Source organism: Anser brachyrhynchus, assembly GCF_964034855.1.
Source record: "Anser brachyrhynchus genome assembly, chromosome: 7".
Lineage (NCBI taxonomy): Eukaryota > Metazoa > Chordata > Aves > Anseriformes > Anatidae > Anser > Anser brachyrhynchus.
This window is the reverse complement of record NC_137701.1, coordinates 4,887,808-4,914,037: the sequence shown is the minus strand read 5'-3', so window position 1 is coordinate 4,914,037 and position 26,230 is coordinate 4,887,808. Positions and strand designations below refer to the sequence as shown.

At 43.3% G+C, this 26,230-nt stretch overlaps 1 protein-coding gene across 2 annotated transcripts in view; it reads right to left on the bottom strand.

Annotated features, from left to right (window-relative positions):
• The window catches only part of TMEFF2 (transmembrane protein with EGF like and two follistatin like domains 2), a 329,406-nt gene that overhangs the window by 7,561 nt on the left and 295,615 nt on the right, over positions 1–26,230 (bottom strand). For both annotated transcript variants that reach the window (XM_080598844.1, XM_080598843.1), the window contains 3 exons: positions 22,257–22,405; positions 21,338–21,397; positions 351–474 (listed from right to left, as the gene is read on the bottom strand). In XM_080598844.1, coding sequence (XP_080454970.1) covers positions 351–474; positions 21,338–21,397; positions 22,257–22,405 — 333 coding nt within the window. The remainder of the gene's footprint in view (positions 1–350; positions 475–21,337; positions 21,398–22,256; positions 22,406–26,230) is intronic.

Genomic DNA, 26,230 nt, shown 5'->3' with positions numbered 1-26,230 from the left:
GGACCTCCTTAACCCCATCTTGCTGCCCCGCCACACTGGGGACAGAGCCCTGGTGGCACCCCTCTCCTTCAGACCGAGGGTGGCTGCCTGTGCACTTTGTGCTGTTTCAAAAATATTTAAACACACCTGGAGGTTACCGAGTGTTTTTACAATCAATTAACACTGTGCATAACTCAATACTGCCTTGCCACATAAAGCGGGGACTTTGTTGAATAATTAAATCCTAATCCATTTTGCAGCACAAAGGGCCGAGGTTACCATCATTTTCCATAATTTATCTAGAGTAAGTATTTTTGTAAGTTGATATTTCCGTGCATGTAGCTTTCCCTCCTCAGCAGGACAAGGGTTACCTGCAGGACGGCTCCAGCATGTTAGTGGAGTGCTCACACTTGCCGTGCATGCAGAAGCCGTTGTAATGCTCTGGACAGGGGATGTAGATCCCTCGTGCACTTTCTTCCAGTTTATTTGCATTCTCTGTGAACACAAGTGAAGGCAACGTTAACCTGACAGCACAGGGCAAGGTGAAGAACACAACGTATGAAAGAGAGGAAAATCAAAAGGAGGAGATGCGGAAGATGTTTATGTGAAGCAAGACAAGGTTTGGCATCTTGAAACAGGTGCTCAGGCAGGAGAAAAATAAACTGATGCAGACGTAAAGCTTTGCAGGGTTTTCTGTCATTCTTCTGCATAGCTAATTCCTGTCGAGTTACAGCAAATGAGACACCAGAAAAACAAAATTTGACTATTCCCAAACTGATTACAGAGCTGCACATGAGAGATGCTCCATCATTTCCATTACCCTCTACAGATTGCCCCCTCACCCCCAGGCAAGGCTTGTTTTGGCTTGAAATATAATCTAGGATGCACTCCTCTTCTGTTTGGGAGAAGTCATAATCACAATATTTCACAGTTACCAGAAACAAATTTTTCCATGTAACCAGTGCTTATCATATCTCAAACAATAATACTCCTTTTCCTGTGATAGCGTCATCTAGATACGATTATTTTTTAAAAAAAGGAGAAAAACTTCATGGTGTCTGAGGAAATGCCATTTGCACACTAGTGAGCTGAGGCACTTGCATCCTCCCAACGAAGCCCCTGGGTGCTAAGGCCCAGCTGCGGTCCGTGCTGTGCCCCTCGGCCACGTGGCCGGCTGCAGGAATGCCTAGGCATCCTCCCACCTGTGGGAAAAGCGCGTGCGGCAGCTCCAAGACTCAGATTTTCAGAAAGAATTTCTTTCCTGTTGCTGCTGTCCAAGGAGAGTTTTAAGAGTCTCTGACAACTTGCACTAATAAAGTAGGCGATGTTGTCCTTATGTTAAGACAGACAAGGACAAACTCCCAGAAAACATGAATGACAGGGCACCCTCTACATCCCTTTAGAGAGCACGAACTGCTCTTTCATCTCCAGGACTTTCAGGACATTTTGGGATCAAGCATGACATTCTCCTCTTTGGGAGAGATGAAAGAATAGGGTTGAAGGGATGGGAGGAAGCAATGCTAGACTTCTTTCACAGCCCTAGCTGTTTTCTCTTAACCTCCAGAAGAAATCTGCAGCAAACACAAAAGCACAGCCCATGAAGTCATAAACCGAACCAACACTACTGAATTTCCACCTTTTTTATTAAACAGAAGGGATTCAGTTCCTATGCTTCCATGAGATACTCCAGCCTGCGGGTCCCCAGGGAGGTACAAGCAGACACCGAGCTAGTAGCACTGGTCTCCAGGAGAACCTGTCAGTTTCCTATGAGGCTGCCTCTGTCCTACCAACACTGTATGTGTGTGGCAAGTGCCAGCCACCAATGGACCTTCCCAGAAATGCTGATGTCCCAGGACTTGTTGGGCTCCATCCACATGCAGTGCCCTGTGCCCGATGGTTCCAACCTTAATGACTCTAGGATTCTGTCCTGAAAAATGCAGAAAGAAATAAGGGATCCTTACTAACCTGCATTTTTTTTCTATTGCTTCTACTTGTTTCCTTCCAATCTTCCTCTGGTGGAAGTTTGCTTCCTTTCTGCAGAACAAGAGAGTGCTCTGCCTGTGCCTGTGTGTCGGGCTCCAGTCCTTCCCTCCTAGGTACCACGACATCTGTGTGATGCCTGTGCACCAGCACCAGCCAGCGTGAGGATCCCTCCTCCCTCGGATTAGCCGGCAGTGTTACTAAAACAGTCAGATACCATTTGGTTTCAGTTTTCTTAAAGGCATGCTTCAAGATGGTGAGGGAAATTGTTACTTTCAGGACAGCCCGATCCGCCAGGACCTGAGAGGGGGATGCAGATGCTCTCCACCATGTGTAGGCCGGTAAAGAGACGAACGATTTTCCCTCTTCCCACAATCGTGTGGGTAGAAACTGTGTTTTCCTTAAAAGGGTCTCTAGCACACTTTTAAGCAAATCTAGGATCCCACAGAACTTGTAATTACACCTACAGTGTAATGTTAGGATGGAAAAAATGCTTTGCTGAATTAAAATGAAATGGCCTTAGGCCTTGCTAGCGCTTGAACAGGACAAACACTTCCTAACACATCACCTAGCTAGGAACAAACCACAAAATTCAGACATGAGTTGTCCATAGACTCTTGTTTTGACTGCTGACTCTTCTAGAGCAGTTAGAAATTGAACATAAAGGCAGAGAGGGTGGAAAAGCTTATTTCTTAGTCTGATCTGCCATTTCAGTCATTCAGAAGGCAGACCACTATAAAGGTACCATTTAGTTCAGACTAAGAAGTGCCCCTCCTCTTCAGGCACATTTTGAATTCCCCCAAAATCTTTCCCCAACTTCAAAACAGGTTATTTTTCTCATTACACAAAACATCTTCTCAGACTCAAAACTGAGATCCAAACACTGAGACGAGCTTTAGAAGTTCCTTCACACTGAACTGCCTGCTCACGTTTCTGAGGGCGCTGGGCACTGTTCAGTAATACAGCCATCGATGAGACAGCAACTGCCACCAACACATCCCAGGGTCTACATCGGTGGTACCAACTGTGGAACAAGAACCGTAAATCATTTCTAAAAAGGGAGGATATGAAGGAAAATATGCTTCAAATACAAATGATGGAAGAACTTGACAAAGTTCAAGAAATGAAAACTAGGCATTAAGTCATATAAATTACAATTCCCCCCCTTATTATAATTTTGGATTACTTGTACATTCAGTGCTGGAGGCAATCCTCGTTAATCAGATCACAGCACCACTGAACTAAGGAGCCCCTCTACCACGCCAGCCTTATGCCTACAAAGAGCAGAGCCTAAAGATGAAGTTGCCCACTTTCTGCCACACGCTCACCGAGCACTCACAGAGCAATGACAGGGACCAAAGGCACAGCTAGTCAGGTTGCAGTAATGCTAAATTCAGTAGCAACTCTTCAAACATCAGGCTTGCGGCACTGTTATTGGCAACTGTGTGCACCAGAAGGATGAATTCGTATGTTTTTCTGATGGCTAGAATTTGAGACAGAAAGGTGTAAAGCCTAAAGATAAAATTGGACTGACTCGGCCAGTCTTTCCTACCTCTGGACAAATGTAATTCCTGCCACAATCCTCAAAATGCTTCTCCTCTTGATTTTAAAAAGAAGTACACCCTCACCCTCCTGATAACAGTATTCAGGAACTTTTTTCTTGGAGCGTTTTCCTGACAGAAAATGCCAGTGTGATGAAACCAACATCTTTGCATTTCTGCAACATTTTTTTGCGTCTTTAGCCTAACATGACATTTCATATTGTGCGCATCTTTTGTTACTGTCAGAACATGACATGATAGCCTATCATATGAGATACACTAGTCAAAACAGATTATTTTTAAATGCATTGAGGCCAGATGCTACTTTGTGTAGACTGAAGCAGCTTATCATCTTGAGTACTAGAAGAGTCTCCTAGTTGAACATTGCTCTCCAACCTTTTTTTTTGGATGGCAGGGACATGCTGAGATGATGAGCTATTTTGCTGGGGTAGGAAATTGGGTCCTGGAAATTATCCGGTGTGACTGATCTTCATTCTCCTGATGGATTATCTTCTGAGAAGTTATACAAATTATTTAAAGCTATCTTGTCTAAATTCCTTAACGTATGGGGCTGTTCCTCTCCTCTCCTTAAAAAAAAAAAAAAAAAAAAGGAAGAATTGTTTCAAATATGTTTTGTACTATTTTAATTTCTGGTTTAACTATATGCCTTCCTTTCACGGTTTTTGGAAACGGAATGTGCACCGTGAGGATTCTCAGGTAAGTCTCTCAGTGAAGGCTGAAAATCAAACCATGAAGCAGGCTGTCCAGCTGTGGGACCTGACTTTGCAAGTGATGAAAACAAGGCAGCCAAACTATTCAAGAAGGCAGAAGTATGGAGCTTCTGTTACACAACTGAACGTTTGGAGTAGCTCCACTGACAAAGGAATAAATCCATTAGTGCCCTTGATGAGGATTACATGAAGTACTGCCTGAAGTGCACAGCAAATTCCTCCCAGGCGTAAGTCCCTGCAATCCACTTTGGAGAAAGTAGATAAAAATCTAGGCAAAAATAGGATTCTTATGTCCAACAATTGACTGCCAGGCACTTAACAATCAATTGTGCAGGGCTATTAATTCTGTTGTTCTTGTTTGAGTCAGGGAGACTTTCCAGATGGCTTCAGGCAAGCAAAGTGGAGGGCCACAGCCTGTAAACTCTCATGTTAGCATTTACAGTGCTGAGGAGCTTATGGAAGTAATAACTGATCGGTTATGTCCATATGATAAAATATTGGCTCAAGTACAGTGCTAATACCTTGTGTACAGTCATCACAGGACTGAGAGAGGTCCTGCAAATACATATATACACATATATTGTATCAAATAAAGGAGGAGATGGTAATTGATGTGCAGTGAAAAATATTTTGACACCTATCTCATTGGAGACAGTGGTTAAGGAGAATAGACTTAATAATTTAAATCTTTTAATACTGCTGAGGTCAGTCACATTGGCAGCCAAAAGCTCTCACTGATATTGAGGTACTGACTCCTTATACATCACATTTTCAGAGGATTTATAAAAGGGGAAGGGATTCTTGGGTTAAATATACATCCTTAACCTTCTCAACCCCTTTTACTGTTCCCCCCTTCTACATCCTTGGCAGCTCTCCCAAAAGGACACTGCCTAGAGCATAGCACCGGAAACTTATTTAACAAAGCTCTTCTGATCTGTATGAGAGACTCGGTGAGACAATTCTTATCTGAAATCAAAATAAAGGTCCAGAGAGTGCTGCCCTGTGGCACAAAAGCAGAGGATGCCCTGAGGTTTGTCGGAGTGACTGGCTGCGGGTGGGAGCCCGTATCCTGCGGCTGAGCCGAGGGACAGGTCATGCTGCTCATCTGCAGTCCTCGCAGAGTAACCATCTGCTGCTCTTTTTGGGGAAAAGGGACTCGGCAGCATTTGCAGTGTCTGCTGAAATTCAAAGGTGCCGCTGTGAGATCAGGAGGAATGAAGTGAAAATGGTGTCATGTCTGAAAGTGCAGAACTGCTTTAGCAGGCTTTCTGGTACCTTCCCCTCCCTGGTATCATCCACCAGGAACTGAGGCCCCACAGCAACTTACGAGGGTGAAGCCCTTCAGCAGGCTTCCTCTGTACCTCCAATGAAGAAGCGTATTGGGAAATTCTGGCTCCGCTGTCCACCAGCACAGCCCTGCCTTGCCATTAGCAGCTGCTCTGACCTGACCTATTAATTATCCTGATCCAGTATGTTCCTTTCGTTGAAAACCTTGTGAGCACCTTGTTGCTCATGATCTTGCGAACAGAGCGGCTCCGTACATGGAAGAAAAGATGCGCAAGCAACCTGCCTGAAAATTACAGCTTGGGTAGGCGTTGGACTGGAAATTTAGGAGGAAGTGCTCACTGCCACTCGAGAGGGGATTCACCAGCCCACTCTCCCTGCAAGCTGGTGGAGGTGAGACACCAAATGGCAGCTGAAATTGTCTGGCACCAGTATGCTGTAGCCCTAGGCTAAATGCATCCTGCAGCCACCCAAGTACACATTTCAAGCTAATCTTTTTGCATAAAGCACACAAAAAAAATACCATCCCCATATTAGCTACTTCACCAAGAGGAAAAAAAAGAAATGTAACCTTATGAATTAAATTACATTCACTCCTTTTCTCAGGCAGAAAATAGGCTTGCTCATCACAGTAATTTATTAATTTTAAATGTCCCCATGCAAATGAGTTTCCTGGAATAAGCTAACATCCACTTTCCTTTTTAAAAATAATCTAGTGCTTTTTACATTTGAGATGATGGTAAGATGTCCTGATACACTTCGAAAAAAAATATTGTGCTCCGTCTTTTGCAGCAGTGTATCACAATTATTCGACCTGCTGCCAATTAGTAATAGAAACTAATGAATTAAGACACTAATAATCACAGATGTTCAAATGGACAACAAAATACTTGAAGCCTGTAGGCAGATATCTATGGGCTATGGCGTATATGTTAAAGCTATCTCGGAACTTTAGAAATTCAAAAGTACTTTCACTGACGCCCATGAATGTTTCCTCCCTAGCTGAGATGACTGCTTGACATTGGGCAACCTGTTAATCTTTTTCCAGTACACGACAAGTCTATTTGTCAATTCAAAAGTAAATGTAACCTTTTTTTTAACCTTCTTTTGTGTTTTTCACTGGCCACAGCCCATCCATATTCACTGGCTAGGCACAGATGCCTCATCCTAGAGACTGTAGAGACCCCCAGCACTTGAGGCTCTACCCACATGAGCAGCTACTGCGGTACAAGGTGCAGTGCAACCCCACACCAGCACAGCCGCGCAAGTCCACGCCAACAACCACTGCTCAACCCTCTGGACAAGAACACTCTGCAGCATCAACCAGGCTGAAGGGGAAAAGAAAAAATGCCCTGTGGGCTAAGGCGCTTCTTCAAAACTCATGTCCTCAGCAGTCAGGTGCTCATATCAGACACACGTCCTCTCTGGAGCTACCGTTTCACTCAGGGACGCAATGAGCAGGGTGGGCTGCCATCTCGCTTTGTCCTCTACCTCCCCACCACCACGTTTCATCCACTTACCCCTATAGCGGCCCTTGGTAGAAGCAGACTTGCAAAAATATATCCACGCTTGGTTTGAGGCCATCAAGAGACGACAACCTGACTGCCTCCTCCAGCAGCTCCACAGAGTGGTGCATCACTGCGTGTTTGGGGCCAGGGTCAGCCTAGCTTCTGGGGCCGGCTTGTCACCACTAAACTGAGAAGGTCTTCAGTACCCCGTAATGTCTCTGTGTTAGCTGTTCCCATGCTTTTGGGGACAAACTAGACTTTTTAAGATCGCCACTGTAAGGGCACATCTCAGGGCCTTCAATCATTTCTGTGGATGTAATTCAATGACGCGAGGCCTTATTGTGGATGTATCAAAGCCCTGGGTAGAGGGGACCTGACAGTCTGTGCTTTCTTCTTTTGTTCCAGGATTGAATAAATCTGCGTTAACACCATTCCTAGAATAGATTAAATCCTCCTTTGTGCTAACTCAGCTAATCTTTGGTTTTGGCACGCCACTGATATCCCCGTCACTCAGGTCCCCCCATACAAGAGAGGCAAGGCGGGCCCCACAGGAGCTGCTTCCTCCCCGTTCAGGAACCAGATGAGCGGCCAGATCTTGTAAAGGAATAAAGCAGCACTTTTTCTCCTCCTGTATGATCTCCTTAGGCAGCTCATGACAGAGCCCTTAGAGAATGAGTTAACCTTATTATCATTGTAATGCTGTGTGGAAAGAAAGTTGTTGTCAGTGTAGAGATTTGTAAGGTTCCCTCCAATTAGGCTGTGTGCCCGAAGGCAGCAGCGAAGGCTGCATACATCACACGTGGCGCGGCACGGGCAGAGCGGGTTGCATCGCTTCAGCGAGAGCCCTCTCGATGGCTGAGAGGATGGCTCACCCTCCTGCCCCTCCAGCTCTCCTCAAGTTTCTCCTTAATGCCAGTGCTGGACATGGTCATAAGGGGACCACGGCTTCTCTCTATGCATCCTCCCCTCTGAAGAACTATGTCTGGGAGTTGCAATTTACTCTTTAACACCAGATTAAACAGAGATAGAAACACCATCCCAGTTTGTGGTTGTTACTGGCAGAAGATGCTTCTTTACATGACCAAATCGTGTGTCCTCCACAGCAAACAGGCATGGATCTGCAGAGTGAGGCAAAAGGTGGCTAGGAGGGATGACGACCTAGAAACCAAATAGCATACAACCCTCTATGTTCAGAACTGTCTTTCAGGGCCCAAATTTTAGTGCACCTCCAGAAAAAGGGTTCTTTGCACTGTGCACGCAACAGGGGAAGCACTCAGGTTCAGGACCCAGCCCTTTGTCCCTGTTGTGCAGCCCTGTGCAGCACTTATCCACGTCTACGTCTCCTCTAGAGCAAACTCAGCAGCTATTCCCAACACGCAGCGACAGAGCAACATTAGTTAACTTAGTTAAGTGGTGATTAAGGAACAAAACTCCTCAAACTTGACCGAGTGGTGTCCTGCTGTTTCTGCTTTGTGTGCTACCATGCAATTTCTATATCAAAGCTGCCTTGCTAGTGCAGCACTGGAGAGCAGCTTATTTATATGTAGATGCAGCTATATGACATTTCCAAATGCCATACATTTGCATATGAAGGTTCCACGATTTTTTCCCCTTTGAGTAAACAGAGTCTGCTGTGACTCCAAAGCAATGCCTTCAATAAAGTAGAGCTTTCTCAGAACCATTCTCCTTAAGAGGCTAAAAAGCCCTGAAACAACTCATTTTCATAACTTGGCAGCCTTAGCTATCAATACAGTCTATGGGCAGGTCTTCTGCTTTACAGCTCTACCTTTGATACCGAACAGAGTGCATGGAGAGCAAAACTGCGAGACCTTAAGATTTCCTATGAAATGGCTGAAGAAGATCTGCAATATAAATCAGTATTTGCAAATAGGCCTCAGACATCTGATGGAACTTGTGGCCATCCTAAAAAAGGCGGTTGGACATGCTCATTACAGCTATGAAGACAGCATTGATTTTTGCTGCTGATCTTCCACTTCTGAACAAGAGCAGGAGATTGTTGCAAGAGCTGCTTGGGACCTCCAAAACTGCAAATATCAACAGAAACCACAACCTTACGTAACGCCACGAGAGCCAACTGGACATTACATATTCAGCTTTCTCGTCAAAGAAAGATAAGGCTGAGCAGATGGTACGTGGGCAAAGTTTCAACCTGAATACATTGCCTTCTGAACAACAGCAGTGCTAGGGAGGCATCCCAGTTTCGGAGCATGAGGCAGCTGTATGTTACCTGCACATTAAAGAGCTGCTCCTCTGCTGTCCTATGTGGGATCACGGAGCTGAAGAGCTTCCCACCAGTAACATGTGCGTGGAGAAACCAGACTCTCAACACCTCCACTTTGTGAACATTGGCACTGGGATGAATAGCAGGATGTGGCACCTGGGAGCCACCAGAAAGTGTGGGAGTGCTGGTGGCTCTTGCAGCAGATCGTGGAGTAACCAGGAATCAGCTGGGATTCTCACTTGTGACTCAACTCAGCTCCACGGTGGCAAGAAGACAGCCCCCAAGTCCTCCCACCCTGCCGAGGTGAGGAGGAACCACCTCCTGAACTCAACCTGCTGCTGGGTGACAACAACAGGAGCTTTCTGATTGTAACAGCAGGCACAGCAACCCCCAGGAGTCACCTTTAACTATGGCTGCAGTCCTGTTCATCATGGCTTATAGAGTTTCACCCATCTGCCACTGTGTTTCTAAAGGACTTCACCTCCCTGACTGGCGGATAGCATCGATGTGACAAATGGGATGAGGGGCCAGAAAGCTGATAAATACTTTTGATACAACTCTAAAAATAGTGATGGGATATTTGTACCCTTCTGACACTTTTTCAGCAGTAGATGGATATGCACGAGCTAAGTTTTAAGACAGGTGTCAAGAATATTGATGTATGGAGGGAGCTGGATCGTTTGGCCGGCTCCGCCACGGGGGATGGCTGTGTGACGAATGATGCTTCCCTCGCCCAGGAACGTGTGTGGGGAGGGGCCCAGGGGGCTGTGCCATTGGTGCCCATGCAGAAATAAAGGATTCTGGTTGCAATGGCAGCTTTGCCCACCGAGGATGTACGCTTTCCTCCATGGGGATGACGGAAGGGGAGAGGCACGGTGCCAGTGCTCTCAGTGCCTGGTGGGACTTGGCTTGGTGGGCTGGCATGGGCCTCTTACCAGCTGTGACTTCTGCACGGTCTGAAGGACGACATAGGAATTAAGCTGCCTACAGATGAATTTCATAAATGTAATGGGGTCAAATATGCAGCCTGGTTTGGATGGAAGAAAACGATACGTTGGGTAAGAGCTATAAACACCAATTTGGTGCAGATTTGTTGTGGGGGATTAATGAAAAGGAGCACTGTAGTGCCCTACGTGCCTTGCAACTACAATCCTAAATTCACTTCAGGATTTCTGACCCACCTCTGGAAATACGTAAGTCAAATCTGCTTTTTTCTCTCCCTTCCAGGCCCTTCATTAATGTTTACTCCAAGGGCCACAGATTCACACATACTATCCCAATGTCCTCAAGCTATTCCCTCTTTGGCACCCATGAAGGTGGCTGGCAGGAATTTTCACATTGATGCAAGTGGTGACTCTTCCAATATTTAAGTACCATGTTGATGAAAATTGCTTTTAAGCAATTTAACTGTGGATTAACAAAGCACATTTTCATATTTGCACGGAGATGTACTTATCATCTGTATTTACCTGATTATATTCATAGGAACACACACATTATATAACAAGATTCTGCATTTCCATCAATCCTCACCCCGTCTCTTCAGTGATGTGAATGGCTTTTACTGGCACAATAATCGGGCAGACAATCAATGAAACAAAGCAGGAGCTTCATTTTGAGACACTGCTGCAAATAAAAGCACACCCTAATCCAATTACCAGGCTGTCCCCTAATTTCCAATAGGAACTCCAGGTCTGAATGGATTGTTTTCTGCTGAGATCAATGGATGGCATGAGGCAGTATTTGAAAAGGTCTCCGACTTATTTTTAGGCCCGCCAGCATGATGTTATAAGAGGTTAGTGTTTGGTTGCACACTTCAAGCAAACTCAAAAAATTACAGCTGAGAGCGAGTATGAATGGCAAACCTGCCAGAGAGGTCTGATCGCAGGCACGGAGACGGAAAAGTTAGCCCAGGTACGTGACAGAACGGACAAGCAACGTCATTTTAGCTGCAGGGCGTCTCCTTCAACCCTTTTGACAACCTGAAAGTTTCACAGCCCTATTTTTGCACTAACTTTATATTCCATTTTGACTACTGAAGGCAATTTTTTCTTTTTTTTTTTTTCATTTTATTTTTTTTCAGGGGGGTCTTATGTCTGTAAGGTGCTTCCAAGCTTCGGAGTGATACCCAAAAGCTCCCTGCCCTCCTTTTTCTTCTTTTCCAAGGTAGCATCTGTGCTTGTAAGAACATGGTTCCTGAGAGAATTAACCCAGGAAACTGAAGAAAGAGCTGTAAATTTGTAAGAAAATAGGAGACTGAAGTAAAAATGCCCAGCTCCTATTCATGGTATTTTGAAGGCGTCTTGAACCACATGCCTTGCAAATCCCTTGCGCAACCCTTGGTTATTTTAGTTACCGGAACACGACCCTGAATGGCCCAAGACTATTCAAGAGAGATGATGTTGACTGATGTTGACTAACAAGCATGGTTTCAACCTAGCTTGTCACTGCTTTTGTTCAGATTATACAGAAAAGTAAATACATTTTATTGGCATGTTGCTCAACTGTGATCATTCCTCTGCACTGAGCAAAGCACTGCACTTTTGAAGGGATGAATCCTGCTCAGTTTGCTGGCCTCGATTTTATTCACCTGTCTCCCCTGAGGAATGAATCATAAAACTGATGGCAGTGGCCTACAACTTTGCTTTCTGTATCTGCCCAGTTGTTGTTAAAATCTTTTGCAACACCTGAGAGGATTGTTTTTTAGCAGACTGTGTGTTAGAAATTCCCACTCAGTACTGAGGAGTTCAATATGTTTCCTTTCGCATGCCTCAAGCTGGAAAGAAGCCAAATGGGAAAAAAGGGCAATTTCTCGAAATGGAAAATTTAATAAGAATGAAGATGGATGAAAAAATGTCCAGAGAAATCAGGAAGCCATTTAAATTCAGTGGCCATTCTCCCACTAGCCTCAATGAGGCCCGGATTTTACCTACTGCCTCTTTAAATCTTATCCCCTCTTCTAATCGTATTTTAAACCAAACAGCTGACATCCTTCTGCCCAGCCAAGGCCCTGTAAATCACTGAAATACAGGGTAGAAAAAGAAATCTGCAGTGCCAGATGTGTCTAAAAACAGTCAGAGTTCTCGTAGAGGCAAGCTGCAGAGGAAGATGTTTAGCATACATTATGCCTGACAAAACACTGATAGTTTATCAGTTTTGGTATTATCAACCAACAGCAAGCCCTTCCACGGCTCCTTCATTTGCAGAGCACACAGACAGGCTAGACTTACGCTACTTGATTTCAGAACGATATTTTTTACCTAATCCCTTCCCATCCCAGCTTGATGGAAGCATGCTTCCATTATTAAATGAAATTGTAAATGAAATACCTTGGGGAGGGGGTGTTTTTGGTGTACACCTGACACAGCTTTAAACTACAGATGAAAGAGGGAGATTAAAACCATAGGGAGGGTTTTAATTTTTTTTTCCCATCTAAAAAATATTTTGCCGTTACGTAATGCTGTCTAAAATGGATAAGGCTGGTCAGAGCAGCAGCGGGCAAAGAAATGCATTTCAATTCAGCGTTGATAAAATTATGAAATGCGCCACCACTGATTACATAACAGCACATTTCGGTTGCAGCTGCTGCATTTACAGGAGGGGAGTCTCACGCTACCCTAACACTGACGGGTACATGCTAAAATGACAGCCCGAGGCGGGGAGAAGTCACCTTGCTAAGCAGGTAGATGCTGCTTTTGAACCTCGGTTTATAACAGTGCTTCCTCCTGCTCAGTGGTACGGATGTGTGTCCGGAAACTCCACAGCTGGGCTTCTCCTGAGTCCAGAGGAATGCTCCTTTGGCAAGAAGGAGTGGAGAAAAGAGAGCTGGCATTCAAATGCTGCATCTCCCACAGCGTTGCCTACTTCCTATAAGCACAATCCTTTTTTCTTATGTCACAAATTTTTGTCACTAATGGTTTCAGTGTCTAATACACAAAATGTTAGGAAATGTGAAAAGAATAGATACATTGCATTGCTTGGCCAAGCAGTGCAAGATGCATGTTTTAGCAGATATGTTCGATGAAAAAAAGTGGAACCATTCAAAAGTGAAATAAGCAAAGTGAAAATAATATTTGTCTGTCTTTACTTTCTTTACCAAAATATACTAAGCTAGGCAAAACCTGCTACTTTTCTCCATATAGCCTATTTCTGAAGGTCTCCCAGTTCCTTCTTCTCTTCCCTAACCAAATTTCTTTTCATTCTACCACATGCATTTGTAATTTCTGTGTCTAGGCTAACTCCTTACTTATCTTTAGGCTTAGGTTACCATTTCAGGTGTCGAAATGAGCAAATTATCTCATGTTTGTACTGTAATTTGACATGATGATACACCTTCTATAAAAGATGTTTTAGTCAGTTCTGAGTAGCAACTTTCCTTAATATACAACTTATTTATTACAACTGTCATATACTTTCATCTCATGATATTTTGACATCTAACATTTCATAAAGAATGCCAAAATACCCATGAAACAAAATTCTGAAGAAATTCAGTTCCATGAATATTTCAAAATATTTTTTTACATTTCAGACTAGATCAAACATGAATATTTAAATGTTGATGTTTCCTGAAAATGGATATTCCAGCAGCTCATTACAACTTTAACTCTCAAATCCTTGGGAAGAATTCCTAACAGCAGATTTTCAGAGACGAGGCCCAAAATAGAGCTGCTAGGCATAAAAATATACCACGATACTCCTCAACTCCCATTAACTAATTCAAATTAGTGTTGTGGATGGCAAACAGCTGCTGGGCACCATCTTGAGCAGCATCCTTCAAGGACAGCTCTTGAGCTAATCAGAGCACATGGAGCCCAGAGGAAGGCTGAAACCGAGGGTGAGAGAAATTCCTCCCCAAACGCCGATAAACCTGACACCAACTGGGTCTGGGCTCACTTGCAGTAAATTTAAATATGGGTCTGTGGAAGCCATTTAGCGGCTGGACCCTTCCTGCACTGTTGGATGGCGTTAACGCTGGTACTCTTCCCATTAGGGGCTGCACCTGGGGCTATCTTAGCTCAGAACCGGCAAAGACACAGAATTGACTTGGTGGCACAACATGATTTAGTCAGATATAGAATAACCTTTTCCTTGATAACTCTAAGTCCTGCCGCAATGACAGCACCCACGCGCTCTGAGGGGCCATGCATTACGGCAGGTATTCCAGATGTTCAAGACAGCTTTCTAGGGGGATTGTAGATCGTGTTGCTGGTTCTTCATTTCCAAAACCCTCTGAAAACAAAGGCTGGGAAGAAACAGATCCTGTGACTGGTTTTAAGTAGAGCATAACTGCATGACTAACAACCATGATGCTGTTTTTCTGAGGGTCCCCTCCTGCATTTGTTTTTTCTGGGTATCCCTTGCCTGAAGTGATCCTATTTAGAAGGAAGGCGTCTGGTTAAGGACAACTCAAGGAATCAGGCCTGTTTCAAGCTGTGTTGAGTTTTAGGGATCACATTTTCATGTGGAAGCAGCAAGGCCTCTTTTCTTTTTCCTGCAGGCTCTACCTCCCTGGGAGTTTATTCACGCCTCTCACCAAAATACGGAACAGAGGACAAAAGATAAGCAGGCTTATATTTGCCCAGGAAGGTGGATTTCTATATTCCAAATACAACAAAATACTGAGAAATGATACATGTTTATGGACTGGGACACAAATGGAAGAACCTGTAGGAATGCCTACGTGAGCCCTGGTCTGCTCATCCCTATACCACATACCATTCTGTTTTTATCCATAACCTTTAACAAAGCAAAATGTTACAGAAGACTGGTTACACAATGGTGTAAGAAAATAACAACACGTAAGGTACACGGTCCTGGGGAAGCAAGAAGTGGGAGACAGTGCGTGAGCAAAATTCACGAATCTTGAACAGTTTGGAAGTAGACTGATAGAAGAATATACTTGTATTATGAACTCTACCCCTGCCCCCAAACCTTGATGAAGTTTGACAGCTGAATTCATTTTCAGGACTTAAATATTTCAAGGAAGCTGGTAACAGCAGAATAGCCTAGTCCAACTTTATGGTTTCAGGCTGCCCATGCTAGTCCTGGTGCTGCAAGGCGGTGTTTGCTTTTCCTGTTCATTCCCTGCAGGTCAAATTCTTAGCCTGGACATAATGTATTTTCAGGTTACTGTGCTTGTGCCCAAATGAAATAGCTTTTATTATAAAGTTCATTCACAACATTACTGAATTTGTTTATTAGGGGTAAAAGCATAAACTGATTCGCAACTTCTGATTCACATTCATTAGTGACTAAATTAAGGTCTAAGCTTTAAAGGCACAAATGGAAATGCTCTTTTTTCCCAAGCTACGTAAGTCTCCATAAAGAGATGTCTAACAGTTCACCTGAGACCCAATTTAAGTTTTAATGCTAACAATTACAGGTTCCATGAGCATGACACCGGGAAATCATAAGTAATGAAAAGGCACAATTTCTCTCATTATAAAACCACACGCACACACAAAAACAAAAATCCAAAATAATGAGGCACATTTTACCAAGCTTACCATACGCAATTCAAAGTTAAAGGAGACCTCTCAGGATCTAAAGATAAATTTAAGACTGTTCTGTGTAAGAAAAGCACTCCATAGAACTACTGCTAGTCTTGGGATAGCCTAGGCGGCAATTCCCACACCTGCAAAATTACATTAATGCCCCAGTTTTTCCTATTTCAGAAGGAAAACATCTGGTCTACCTGACGACACAGAAAAATGCCAGTGGGACTTTCTGCACTGCACCTTTTGAAAACGAGGAGTTAAATGACAAAAAGAAGCAGCTGCAATTTTTCATTTAAAAAAAGCTTGCAGGACAAGTGAAGGTTCGGGGACCAAGCTGACATTGCTGGCTACTCACACTTTAGTTCAGAAGTAGCTGACAGTGAGATTTATTAACCTACCAGGCAGACTCTATCTTTACATTTTTTATTTTCTTCTGGATATCACCAACGGTGGAGGAGCTGAAAGGCAGCAGAGGGGCTAGAGACCATGGTGCTATCAGAACATGATAATCTCTCTTTTGCCTTTGAAAATCACTCAAAGAGCTCCTGAATAGGAATAGTTTTCTTATGTGTTTTATTGTGCTACATAAATTAAACTAAGCTACACACAGTCATTATTTTTGAGTCAATGCTATATTGCTTTCTGTAAGCTTGATTTTGGAAGCCTCCAGATCCCAGCCAGAGAACTGAGACGTTTCCTCTGCTTTACTTCTTGGAAAACTTCTCTATCAGGATTGCCTGGATTGAATAGACAAAAATGCCTTCTCCAGCTGACTCTATTAAGAAAGTATTTCTTAAGTTAAGACCAGCTCTGTTCTTACATCATATTGAATTTATAAGCCCCAGGCTTCGGTTGTTTGTAGACATTTACATTTCTGAACAATCGGACATCTTGAAGGCTATCTAGGCACATGGGGCATGATACAGTTGTATCTCCTGGAGGGAAATGCCCTCATTGCTTTCCCCAAGTCACAGGCCAAAAATATCTGAAATGTATGGCCTGAAATTCAGTCTATATGGAGCTCTTTCACTGTTTTGAAGAGCTCATCTGTTGCCTTCTGTGGATTTTCACTGCAAATAAACCTTATGTGTGTTTTAATAAAATCTTGCACTTGTAAATGCAGCTAACAATCCTAGCTTTATGTTTTTAAGAAATGTATAAATTGTATTATTCTTGTATTCACAAATGTCAGTAATGTGCGTGAATGCGGGTGGCAGCCACACCGAGACAGCATTCCTGCTGCCACACAGCTGTCAAAATGGTAAAATATTTTTTTTCAATTTTTAAGCAATTCGATGGAAAAGCAGCAACATTTCCTAACTAATCTATTTGTTTAGTGTGACAACCTCTGACTTAGAGCCTGACTAAATTGCAAGCCAAGCAAATCTGCATATGCAAGGATGCAATTTTCCTAGTGCTTTTACAAAGCTGAAGATGAGAAATGGTTTCTCTCTCTCTGTGATGGATGCACGGTGTTCAGCTCTATGTCTCACTTGCTAATTCCATTAAGAAGAAAGGAAAGTCTGGCTCACAAAGGCAGAGCAGAATTGCACGATAGTTTATATGCCATAGCTAAGCTCTGGGGCTTTATTATCCTTCACCAGTTTAATATATGTCTGACAAAAATTAATTTAAAGGGGCAATGTCTAGTGGTTTACACTCAAAACAACCTGGAAACTTGGAAACTTTTACAATCTGGAGAAGGAATCCACTCTGAATTTCTTATTTTATTCCTGGAATTGGAAGAAAAAACCTCACACTTTGTAGAGAAATTTGGTGCTGCTGCTCTGATTCTTGGGCCCCACCCAGGGACTAGTACAGATGATGAAGACGACTGTGGCTGAAGTCAGGGGGGTCGGCATCAAGGCTGTGAAGAAAGGCATGCATCACCCACTGGTGCTTCCTACACATTCTAGATCAGCAGATCACTCTCAAGTTTCTTAGAGAAGCGTGGCTTCTTCCCCCAGTCAAAGAGATTAGAAGTTAATGATGCAGAACGATGAGGTTTCACCAAGTTTGAGGATAGTTTTCTTTTTTCAAACATAAACGTTATGCTGTATTTATTTTGGAAAAGGCACGGTCCAAGACTCTTCTTTATCCCTGGAGTGAATAATCTGTGGTAGTTCCTGGGGCCTCTGTGCCACAGACTTGGCCCAGCCAAGGGCAGACAGTGTGTTGACACAGATGGGTTTTGCCCTTTTTGGTGGAGCATTCAGTTTACTTTCACAACACAGCCATCTGCTAGTGAGCAACCCCAAAATACAGCTCAAAACAACCATTTGTGGATGTGAATTTTCCACCAAAAGAGACTATCATGACTTAAAATGCCCTTTTTTTCCCTGTTTTCATCATCTTTGCCGCATGGCTGGAGTTTGGCTGCTGAGACTTGATCTAATCAATGTTCATAGAGAGAGTTTTGTCTGGCCTGCAAGATCGTATTATTGAGTAGGTCTATCAAATTTGTCAGTGTCTTCACTGACAATTTTCATGAATATATAACATTGAAATATGGCTCATCCATGCCCACTTATTCTTTTTAGTCGTTAAAATGGCTTGGAAAAAAATCTTTTTAATTTGATAATGAAAAAGGATAAAATCAGTAAGGGGTATAATAGCTAATATCCAGATCTTAAGAAGGGAATATAAGCATTAAATAATAATAATAATAATAAAAAGACAAATGAATAAACAAGATGAAAACTCCTTGACTGCTCAGACTATTTAATGCAAAAACGCCACTGAAACAGCCAACTTCTTTACGCAGAGAAAGAAAAACAAACTTATCCAAGAAAACATCCTTCACAGGACTTTCAGACACTACTTTCTAAAACGTACATTACACTTACAATGCTTACAAATATTTTTCCATAGAAGTTGTGAGATCAAGTACTTTTCTACTGGATTTGAAGAAAAACCCTGCCCTTTCATATATTGGCTAAAACTGAATGCCATCTCACAAACTCGATCAACATCAACAAGCTGGTATTTGCTGAAAAGAGTGAAAATCCCCCAAAGTCTGATAAATTCTTCAGGGTGTCAGAAAAATGAGAGGGGCCAGAATTGTCCAAGTAGAGGCACGGACACACAGATGTACAGACACTGTGCTGACACGTGTTACACACACAGGCACGGGGCACGCTGCCTTCTGTGTGTCTCAGGCATTTTCAACTCAAAAGCTAATCATGCCTGCATGAAGAAAGAGCACTTAAAAAACACAAGGCTATGCCAAGTTAATGTAAAGATTTACTTTCCAAAGGAATGAGTGCTCTCAGCTTTGCAGACTGAAAGATTTACGCGTTCATTAACTGGGATCAATGGGCTTCAAAGAAGAACAGGAGGGAGCAAAGACATTGATTCAACAGACAGTGTGAATGGTTCATAATGAAAAAAGTCCACTGGCTGTTGGATTGTCTGCAAAGGAACTGCCTCCCTGGGACCCCAAGATCAGGGTGCGTGGGTTTTGATGTGCTGTTTGGTTACTACCTATCCCGTTTGGTTACTGTCATTTTTACGACGAGCATTTGGCACCACTGCATTAGTGTAACAGACAACATGGACTCATAGACTCATTTAGGTCGGAAAAGACCTTCAAGATCATCAGGTCCAACTGTCAACTTGACTTACTAAACCACTTCTACAACAATTATTCCCACTTGTTATTCTTATACTAACCATAATCAAACTTTTCTGCACTTAAGGAACGTGAGTAGCCATAGCTCTGCCTTCCCTGCTCAATAACTCAATTTCCTCTTGTGTTCCCTGCTTGACTTCCAACTTCCATGAAGCTTTGCTGCAACCAAATTTCTCCTCAGGACTGGTACCCACCATCTCTCCTTTCGAGTGTGGGCTGAAATATCATCTGTCTGCTAAACTGGAGCTGTTCTCCTCCTGCCCACTTCTGAGATGAAGGTGCCTTCTGTGCTCCTCTTCCTCCATGACCCATGACTTTGCTTTCTCATCTCATTGCTATTATTTCCTCCTCCTCCCTCGTCTTCAAGCTGCCTTTCCTCCCATTTTGTTACAACTTGGTTGCTTCATGCTTAAACATGCTGTCTCCTCTCTCTGGGTGATATGGGTCACTGCCAGCTGGGAGCTCAGTTACCGGGCAGGAGCCGAGTAGGACAGGTTGCACAAGATTCAACGAGGGGCTGCAGGCCTTCAGTCTGATTCGGGGACCCTAGTAATCTCCCCAGCTCTCCAGCAAGGAAGAGAAAGGATCTAACACAGCTCTACTTCTTGTCCTTATTTCTGACTCAAAATAAATCATTTTGGCCTAGTTTGCCATAACTTCTGCCCACCCCAGGACACAACCTCAGCTCTTCCAGTCTTTTAAGAAAACTGACTGCAGATTTTTCTTTCTGTGCATGACTCTCTTCACCTGTGGAAGGGCTCCTTGGCAGCAGGAAATATCTGGACCATGGCACATCTTTGATCTTTTGGAAAGTAATCCCAGCATTCACTTTCTGTAGAAATTTCTTCCTTCGCTGCTTTGTCCTGCAGCCACCCTGACACCTCGAGCTCCTCTGGCACATCATTTATTCATAGCTCTATGTTTTAATCATCACGTACCATTTTTAAAGTAGGATCAGAACAATCAGTTTCTAACGGTTGGGTGTCATATCAACACAGGGCCATCGTGCACACAGAGCCCTCACAAGGGGTGACCAGACAAATTCATTAACACTGAAGCAATCTCATGGTAAGAGATATTAAGACCCGTGAAACATCAGCTGGATTTCACCTAAGCCATGAGCGAGCTGCTCAGGTAAACCCAGCAACTGGCATCTATTCTCTTGAAAGACCTCCTTTTGAAATACAAAAATCTCACAAACCTAAGCTGTGAATACAACACCTGACACATTTTCACCATACCTTCCTAAATGCTTGAATTCTCAGCATGAGCTGTGAACATTTGGGTGAGTGCATGCGCACCCACACCCCCGCACACACTCAGTTTCTAAATCAATCCTCCGAGGCAAAGGGTGTAAAGCAAATACCTCCCAAACCTCACTAGTATTTACATGCTTTTAATTTCAAATACCATATAAGGCTATTTGGCCATTATGTTTTACTGTAGCTTCTAAATATATTAAAACCGTTTATCACTGTAAAAAACATTTCAAGAACCTTGTTAACTTAACAGTAAAACACAGACAGATAATCTTATCTATTATGGAAACGTTTCATCATATCACAGCCGTGCTAGGCTCTGAATTTTCGCTTTCTTAAGCCTGTATATATCATGAAAAGAATATGCATACTATATGCATAGTAATTCAGTAATTTTCATCAGTGTCTGTTAATTCTGGCAAACAGTTTTACAACATTTATTATTTCCACTGCTGGAACAGGTGCTTTATGTTCAGAGTATCTGTACATTGATAAAAATGGAAGAAGCCCATTTGTTAAGGAGATAGCTCCTAGCAAAACAAAGTAATAAGAACACAATGTTTTTTAAAGCAAACAAACAAAACCATAGCAGAAGATGAGGACACATCACCTCCGTAAACAGAGGAAAAAAGCGACTTACATGTTCTTGCCAACTGTGATTCTCACGGAATAGGAACCATACCTGCATAATCTGTCCGTGCGTAATGCCCATCTTCAGATTTTGTAGTTGCTGTGGTATTATCTGTGTTAAAAGAAATACGTTGTATTGCTTGGGGAGCCTCCACTTCCTACTGAGTACGCCCCAGTGCCCATGCAAACATAGCATCCCTTCCATGCACAGCACCGCTGCTGGCTGCAGGGCTCCCCTGGGCTTGCCAGGTGAAAACAGCAGGAGCGGGCTTTTTGGAATGAAACACGAAATATCTTCCATTAAGAAAACACATTTTTTCTAACAATATGTGACAACAGATTGCAGCTGGGATAAATCTATCAGTGTAAAGCAGGACTTGTCATTTCTGCTCTACTTGAAGTAATTGGGGAGTTTTAATATGTACCCTGAAATGAACTGTCACGTAGGGCAGTTAACTTTAAAGAAATGGGAATAAATGAGAATGCGTCTAATAGACAGGTATAGTATGGCCTTGTAAGTAGACGTACTGAGGATTTATAGGTCAGAAGCTAAGGGGGAAAAAAGCTATTAACTGTCCGAGCCCCAGTAGACACTTTATTTACAGGAGCTATTTAAAGGCAAATTTTCTTCATTTTTATTTCCGAACAGACTAGAGTTTTTAAAGTCAATTCAAGGGTCACACAGGTGATAAAGCACCCCGGGAGCTGGGCACAGAGAAGCATGGTATTCGTGGCAAACACAGCTAGTCTCGATGTGGTATTAACAAAATTTCCTTCCAGGCACTGCTGGCATCCCATGAGCCCAGCAGATGAGAAACGAGCACCAGCACTGTGTACCATACACATTACAGGAGTCTAATGGAAATGCGAGAAGTGCCAAATAAGAAGCCAGCCCCAGTTCTCTTTTTTTTTTTCCTCCCTGAACGAAAATTGAAAACATTCTTTGAAATGAGTTTTGTTATGAGCGTTACCTTGACATCGACCCAAAGACATGACTTCAATTTTCTCCTGTTTCTGGCATGATGCCTCTTTGATTTGACATGCATTATCATAAGATTTCCCATCGGAAGCACAAAGAGGATTGAAGTTGGTTTGAGAACAGTCAATGTTGCACACACACCTGAAGAGACAGAAGAGAGAAAAAAGAAGAGGCTAATATGAGAAAGTTCTTTCGTGACATCATAAATGCATCTCAGAAAGAAAAGTGTTTGTATTTTCCTGACTGAACAATGCAAATCAACAGAACGAAAGTGGAAAATTCTCTTAAAAGGTCATTTGTATTTCTGGATGGAAATGAATGCAGGGAAAGAGGAGAGACACAGAAAACAAAAGCAAGAAAAAGGACACGTTAAAAAGAGAGTTATAGATGGAAAATTAAATGACAGCATTACCAACTGCAATTTCTTGTAAACCAAAGAACATCCAAGCAGATATATGAGTAATTTACGTTGCTGTACCCTCTTAGATTAAAGAAACCACAAAATTTACCTCACAGAATCACAGAATCACAGAATTAAAGGGGTTGGAAGGGACCTTGAAAGATCATCGGGTCCAACCCCCCTGCTAAAGCAGGTTCCTTAGAGCAGGCTGCCCAGGTAGGCGTCCAGATGGGCCTTGAATATCTCCAGAGAAGGAGACCAAGGGAGACCTCTGCTGAGGTGCTGCCCAAACAGCATGGGTATGTAACACAGAATCAGTGTTATCCATTAATTATATCAATTTAGGATCAGGTAATATGGCAGCTATAGGCATTCTGATCATAGTACAAGAAGAGATGTTGAAACCACATCTCATCCTACAGGGACGACCCCCCGTGCCAAAACGGAGGGTGGCACCAGCGAGGCATCAGGTGCATCGCCAGGGCCATGACCCAGCTTGTGAGCTCCTGGGCTGCTACAGGACGTGAACCAAAAGCTTGGTGAGGACAGCTGGGGGTCTTGCTTTAAAAGCATGATCTGGATCTCAAGTAACATGCTAACGTGGACACATCCTCACCTTAGCGAGCCTTGCCCATTGCTCAGAAGTTGGAGAAGCCTAATTACTTCCACCACCTTCCAACGCAGCCTTTTTTCTTTAGGTTTCTCCTGTTCCATTATCATTAGTGATGTCAGACACCCTTGGGCATCATCGGTGGAGGAAAGCCCTGCTAATCTTCCATCCTCCGCCCCCTGTACCAGGCAGCTCAGTCTCGGTGAGGCTTACATTAACACCGAGGCAATCCTGCTCGGGGACAAAGCCAGAGGTCTAACCTGGCAGCCGCTTCGGCTCTTCTGAGCATGTAATTGTGCACACGCAGCTATCCAAACTCTTGCTGGCTCCTTCTGACATTTAAGGTAGAGCAATGCCAGTGCCACTCCATCTCCAGCCCGCTGGTCGCACTCAGCCTCACAGTGCCTGCTCCGCGGCTGTGCCTTTTCAAAGATAAGTAATGGAAATGCCAGCCTGCCAGCCTCACTGCTTGACTTCAGAAAGCGTTTAAAAGTCAGTTCCCCTTCCATTCACATCACGCATTCGGACACCTTCAGCCACGGGAGGTGCAGCAACAGAAAAACTCTGGGGGCAAGGACTCGGAAAGAGGAATCACAGGGAATCAGATGGCGTGGGTCAGATTTCTTCCATCACCCCCCCTTAGTCTCTGACTTCTGCAAATGCGCCCAGTGAAATGAAAATCTGGGGAACCACAGCTCGTATACATTTAGGCTTACTTTACATTAGGTAGATCACTAAATACAGAAAACTTCAGCTCAAAGAGAGGAAAAAGGTGAAAATCCAAGGCTATAAATTAAATTAAACAATTTCATAACTAGTAGAAGATGGGAGTCTGGCTCCCTGTGTAGCAATTTCACCACACTGATGAATATACAGAATATAAGAAAGCATCCAGTCCCTTTCCTAAGAACCTCCTTATCAGCGGAATAAGGATGTTCTGCTCCCCCACAGTATTAACAGCCGTCATTTCTTCCTGCAGTCATTTCCAGCTTCCCACCTTAGTCAAACTCACTTCATTAGGAACAGTTTACTGCTCGAGTAATCAGAATTTTTTTCCACGTTGCTCTACCATTTGCATTTCAGATGGGACACAATCAGCCATATGCTCTTTTTTTTGGTAATAAACCAGCTAAGAAACAGCTTCAATACTCAACACCTAGCTACAAAAAATGAGTGTGGGTTAATATATATTATGTCTCAAGTCAAGAGAAAATTAAGTCAATAAGAAAATTAAAACAAAAGGATACTCTTTAGGGGAAATCTAAGCAACTTGGGATGCAATTTAAAAAACACCCAGGGGATGTACAAAGCTAATCTCAGAGTAAGGCACTTAAGAGACGTATTTTTAAAGGTGTTTAGATGCTTAAAGACGCATGCAAACATTTTGTGTGGGATTTCTGAAATCTCAGAGACCTCTCTCTCGCTGACTTCAAAGACCATTTTAGAGCTTATTAGGCATTTGTTCGCATCTTTTGATACCTTCCAAAAAAAAAAAAGTTCCCCAACGACTTTTCTGACCTCTCTCAGTAAAAGTGAGAAGAAAACAAAGATTTTCTAAACCTCAAACCTTAACTGCGAGACCAACCTTTCCTACCAGGCAGGAAGCCTACAGCAGCACAGTATGAGCAGGATGAAGCACGTGCTACTTGTGCAGACGGCAGGATGCTCGTGTTTGAGGGACACCAGAAAGGGACAACTGCTGCATGACACTATATGCTCAAGTCTTACGGGAACCCCTGCATGAAGCCTGCATTTCGGGGTTGACTAGATAGGTGATGAAAAAGCACTGCAATACACTTGTCACCAGGATCTCCTGACTGAGAGGTCTGTTTGTCATCCACCTCTCGCACAGCTCTGAGAGGAGAGCTTCTGGCTTGCAGCTGTGGCTTCTTATGGCTTCTGCACTTGCATACACAAATCCTATTTAAAGGCTGCACAATTAAGACAACATTAAATATATGTCAGGAAAAGCTAAAGGTAGGATTTCATCAGTAAGATTAATGTACTGGGTTGCTGACTCTGTTTAATTTATAGTGTTCATCTTATCAGGGAAAATGACAGTATATTAAAGCACATTTTTTTCAGACTAGAGGAACAAGCAGGCTGCCATTTCAGCCATGCCCACAAAGTCAAGAAGAGCAAATTACAGGGAAGAAGGTGAAGCATTTACTGCAAACGTGCGCGTCCAGGCACGCACCGCCACAGAGCACACATCGTTCTGGAGCAGGATCCATCGCTTACAGAATAAATACGAAGTGAGTGGCACTTCACATACTCCATTTAATGAAATCCTATCGCTGGAGGCAAAGCTGCCTTCACTTCTTGAAGCATGATGACCATCTCCTGCTGGATGAGGAGAACCAAGCTGTGATGTCCCTGCTTGGGCCCCAGTGTGAGGTGCCAGGCCAGGCGAGACCCCCTTCAGTCCTTCAGATCCTGCACTACATCTCTGATTTTAAGCAATTTGGCCGTCTCACCATTTTATCATCCTGGCTTTGACTTCCGATTATAGTTACATCAATAAATCCATTTGGTTTCCGTATTCCTAAGGGTAGCACTGCAGAAAGCTCGGCAGCACAAAGGCTGGCTGTTTTTTCCTCGGGCTCAAGAAGCTGCGAGAAGGTTAATGAGGTCTCCTAAGGGTCACAGGATGAAACTGTACCCAAGAGCATACACAAAATACATGTGTAAGGTTTACCCATGCTTTCTGCAGGGGAAAAAAAGCAGCTTTAAAAGCATCTGTGTGGAAGGAGTGCTTCTAAGATGTCAGCCGATACCCTGCAGCTCCCCCGAGAAAGGAAAAAATACTGAATGTTGTCCCACAGGCTCAGTGCATCCTGCAAGTAATGGGGCTCACAAGTTCATTGATTAAAATTTGGGCTGTCACTGTAAACAATCATTAAACAAGGCTCAATTTCTTACATTTATTCTTCCAGGTCATTATGATTGACTCTGA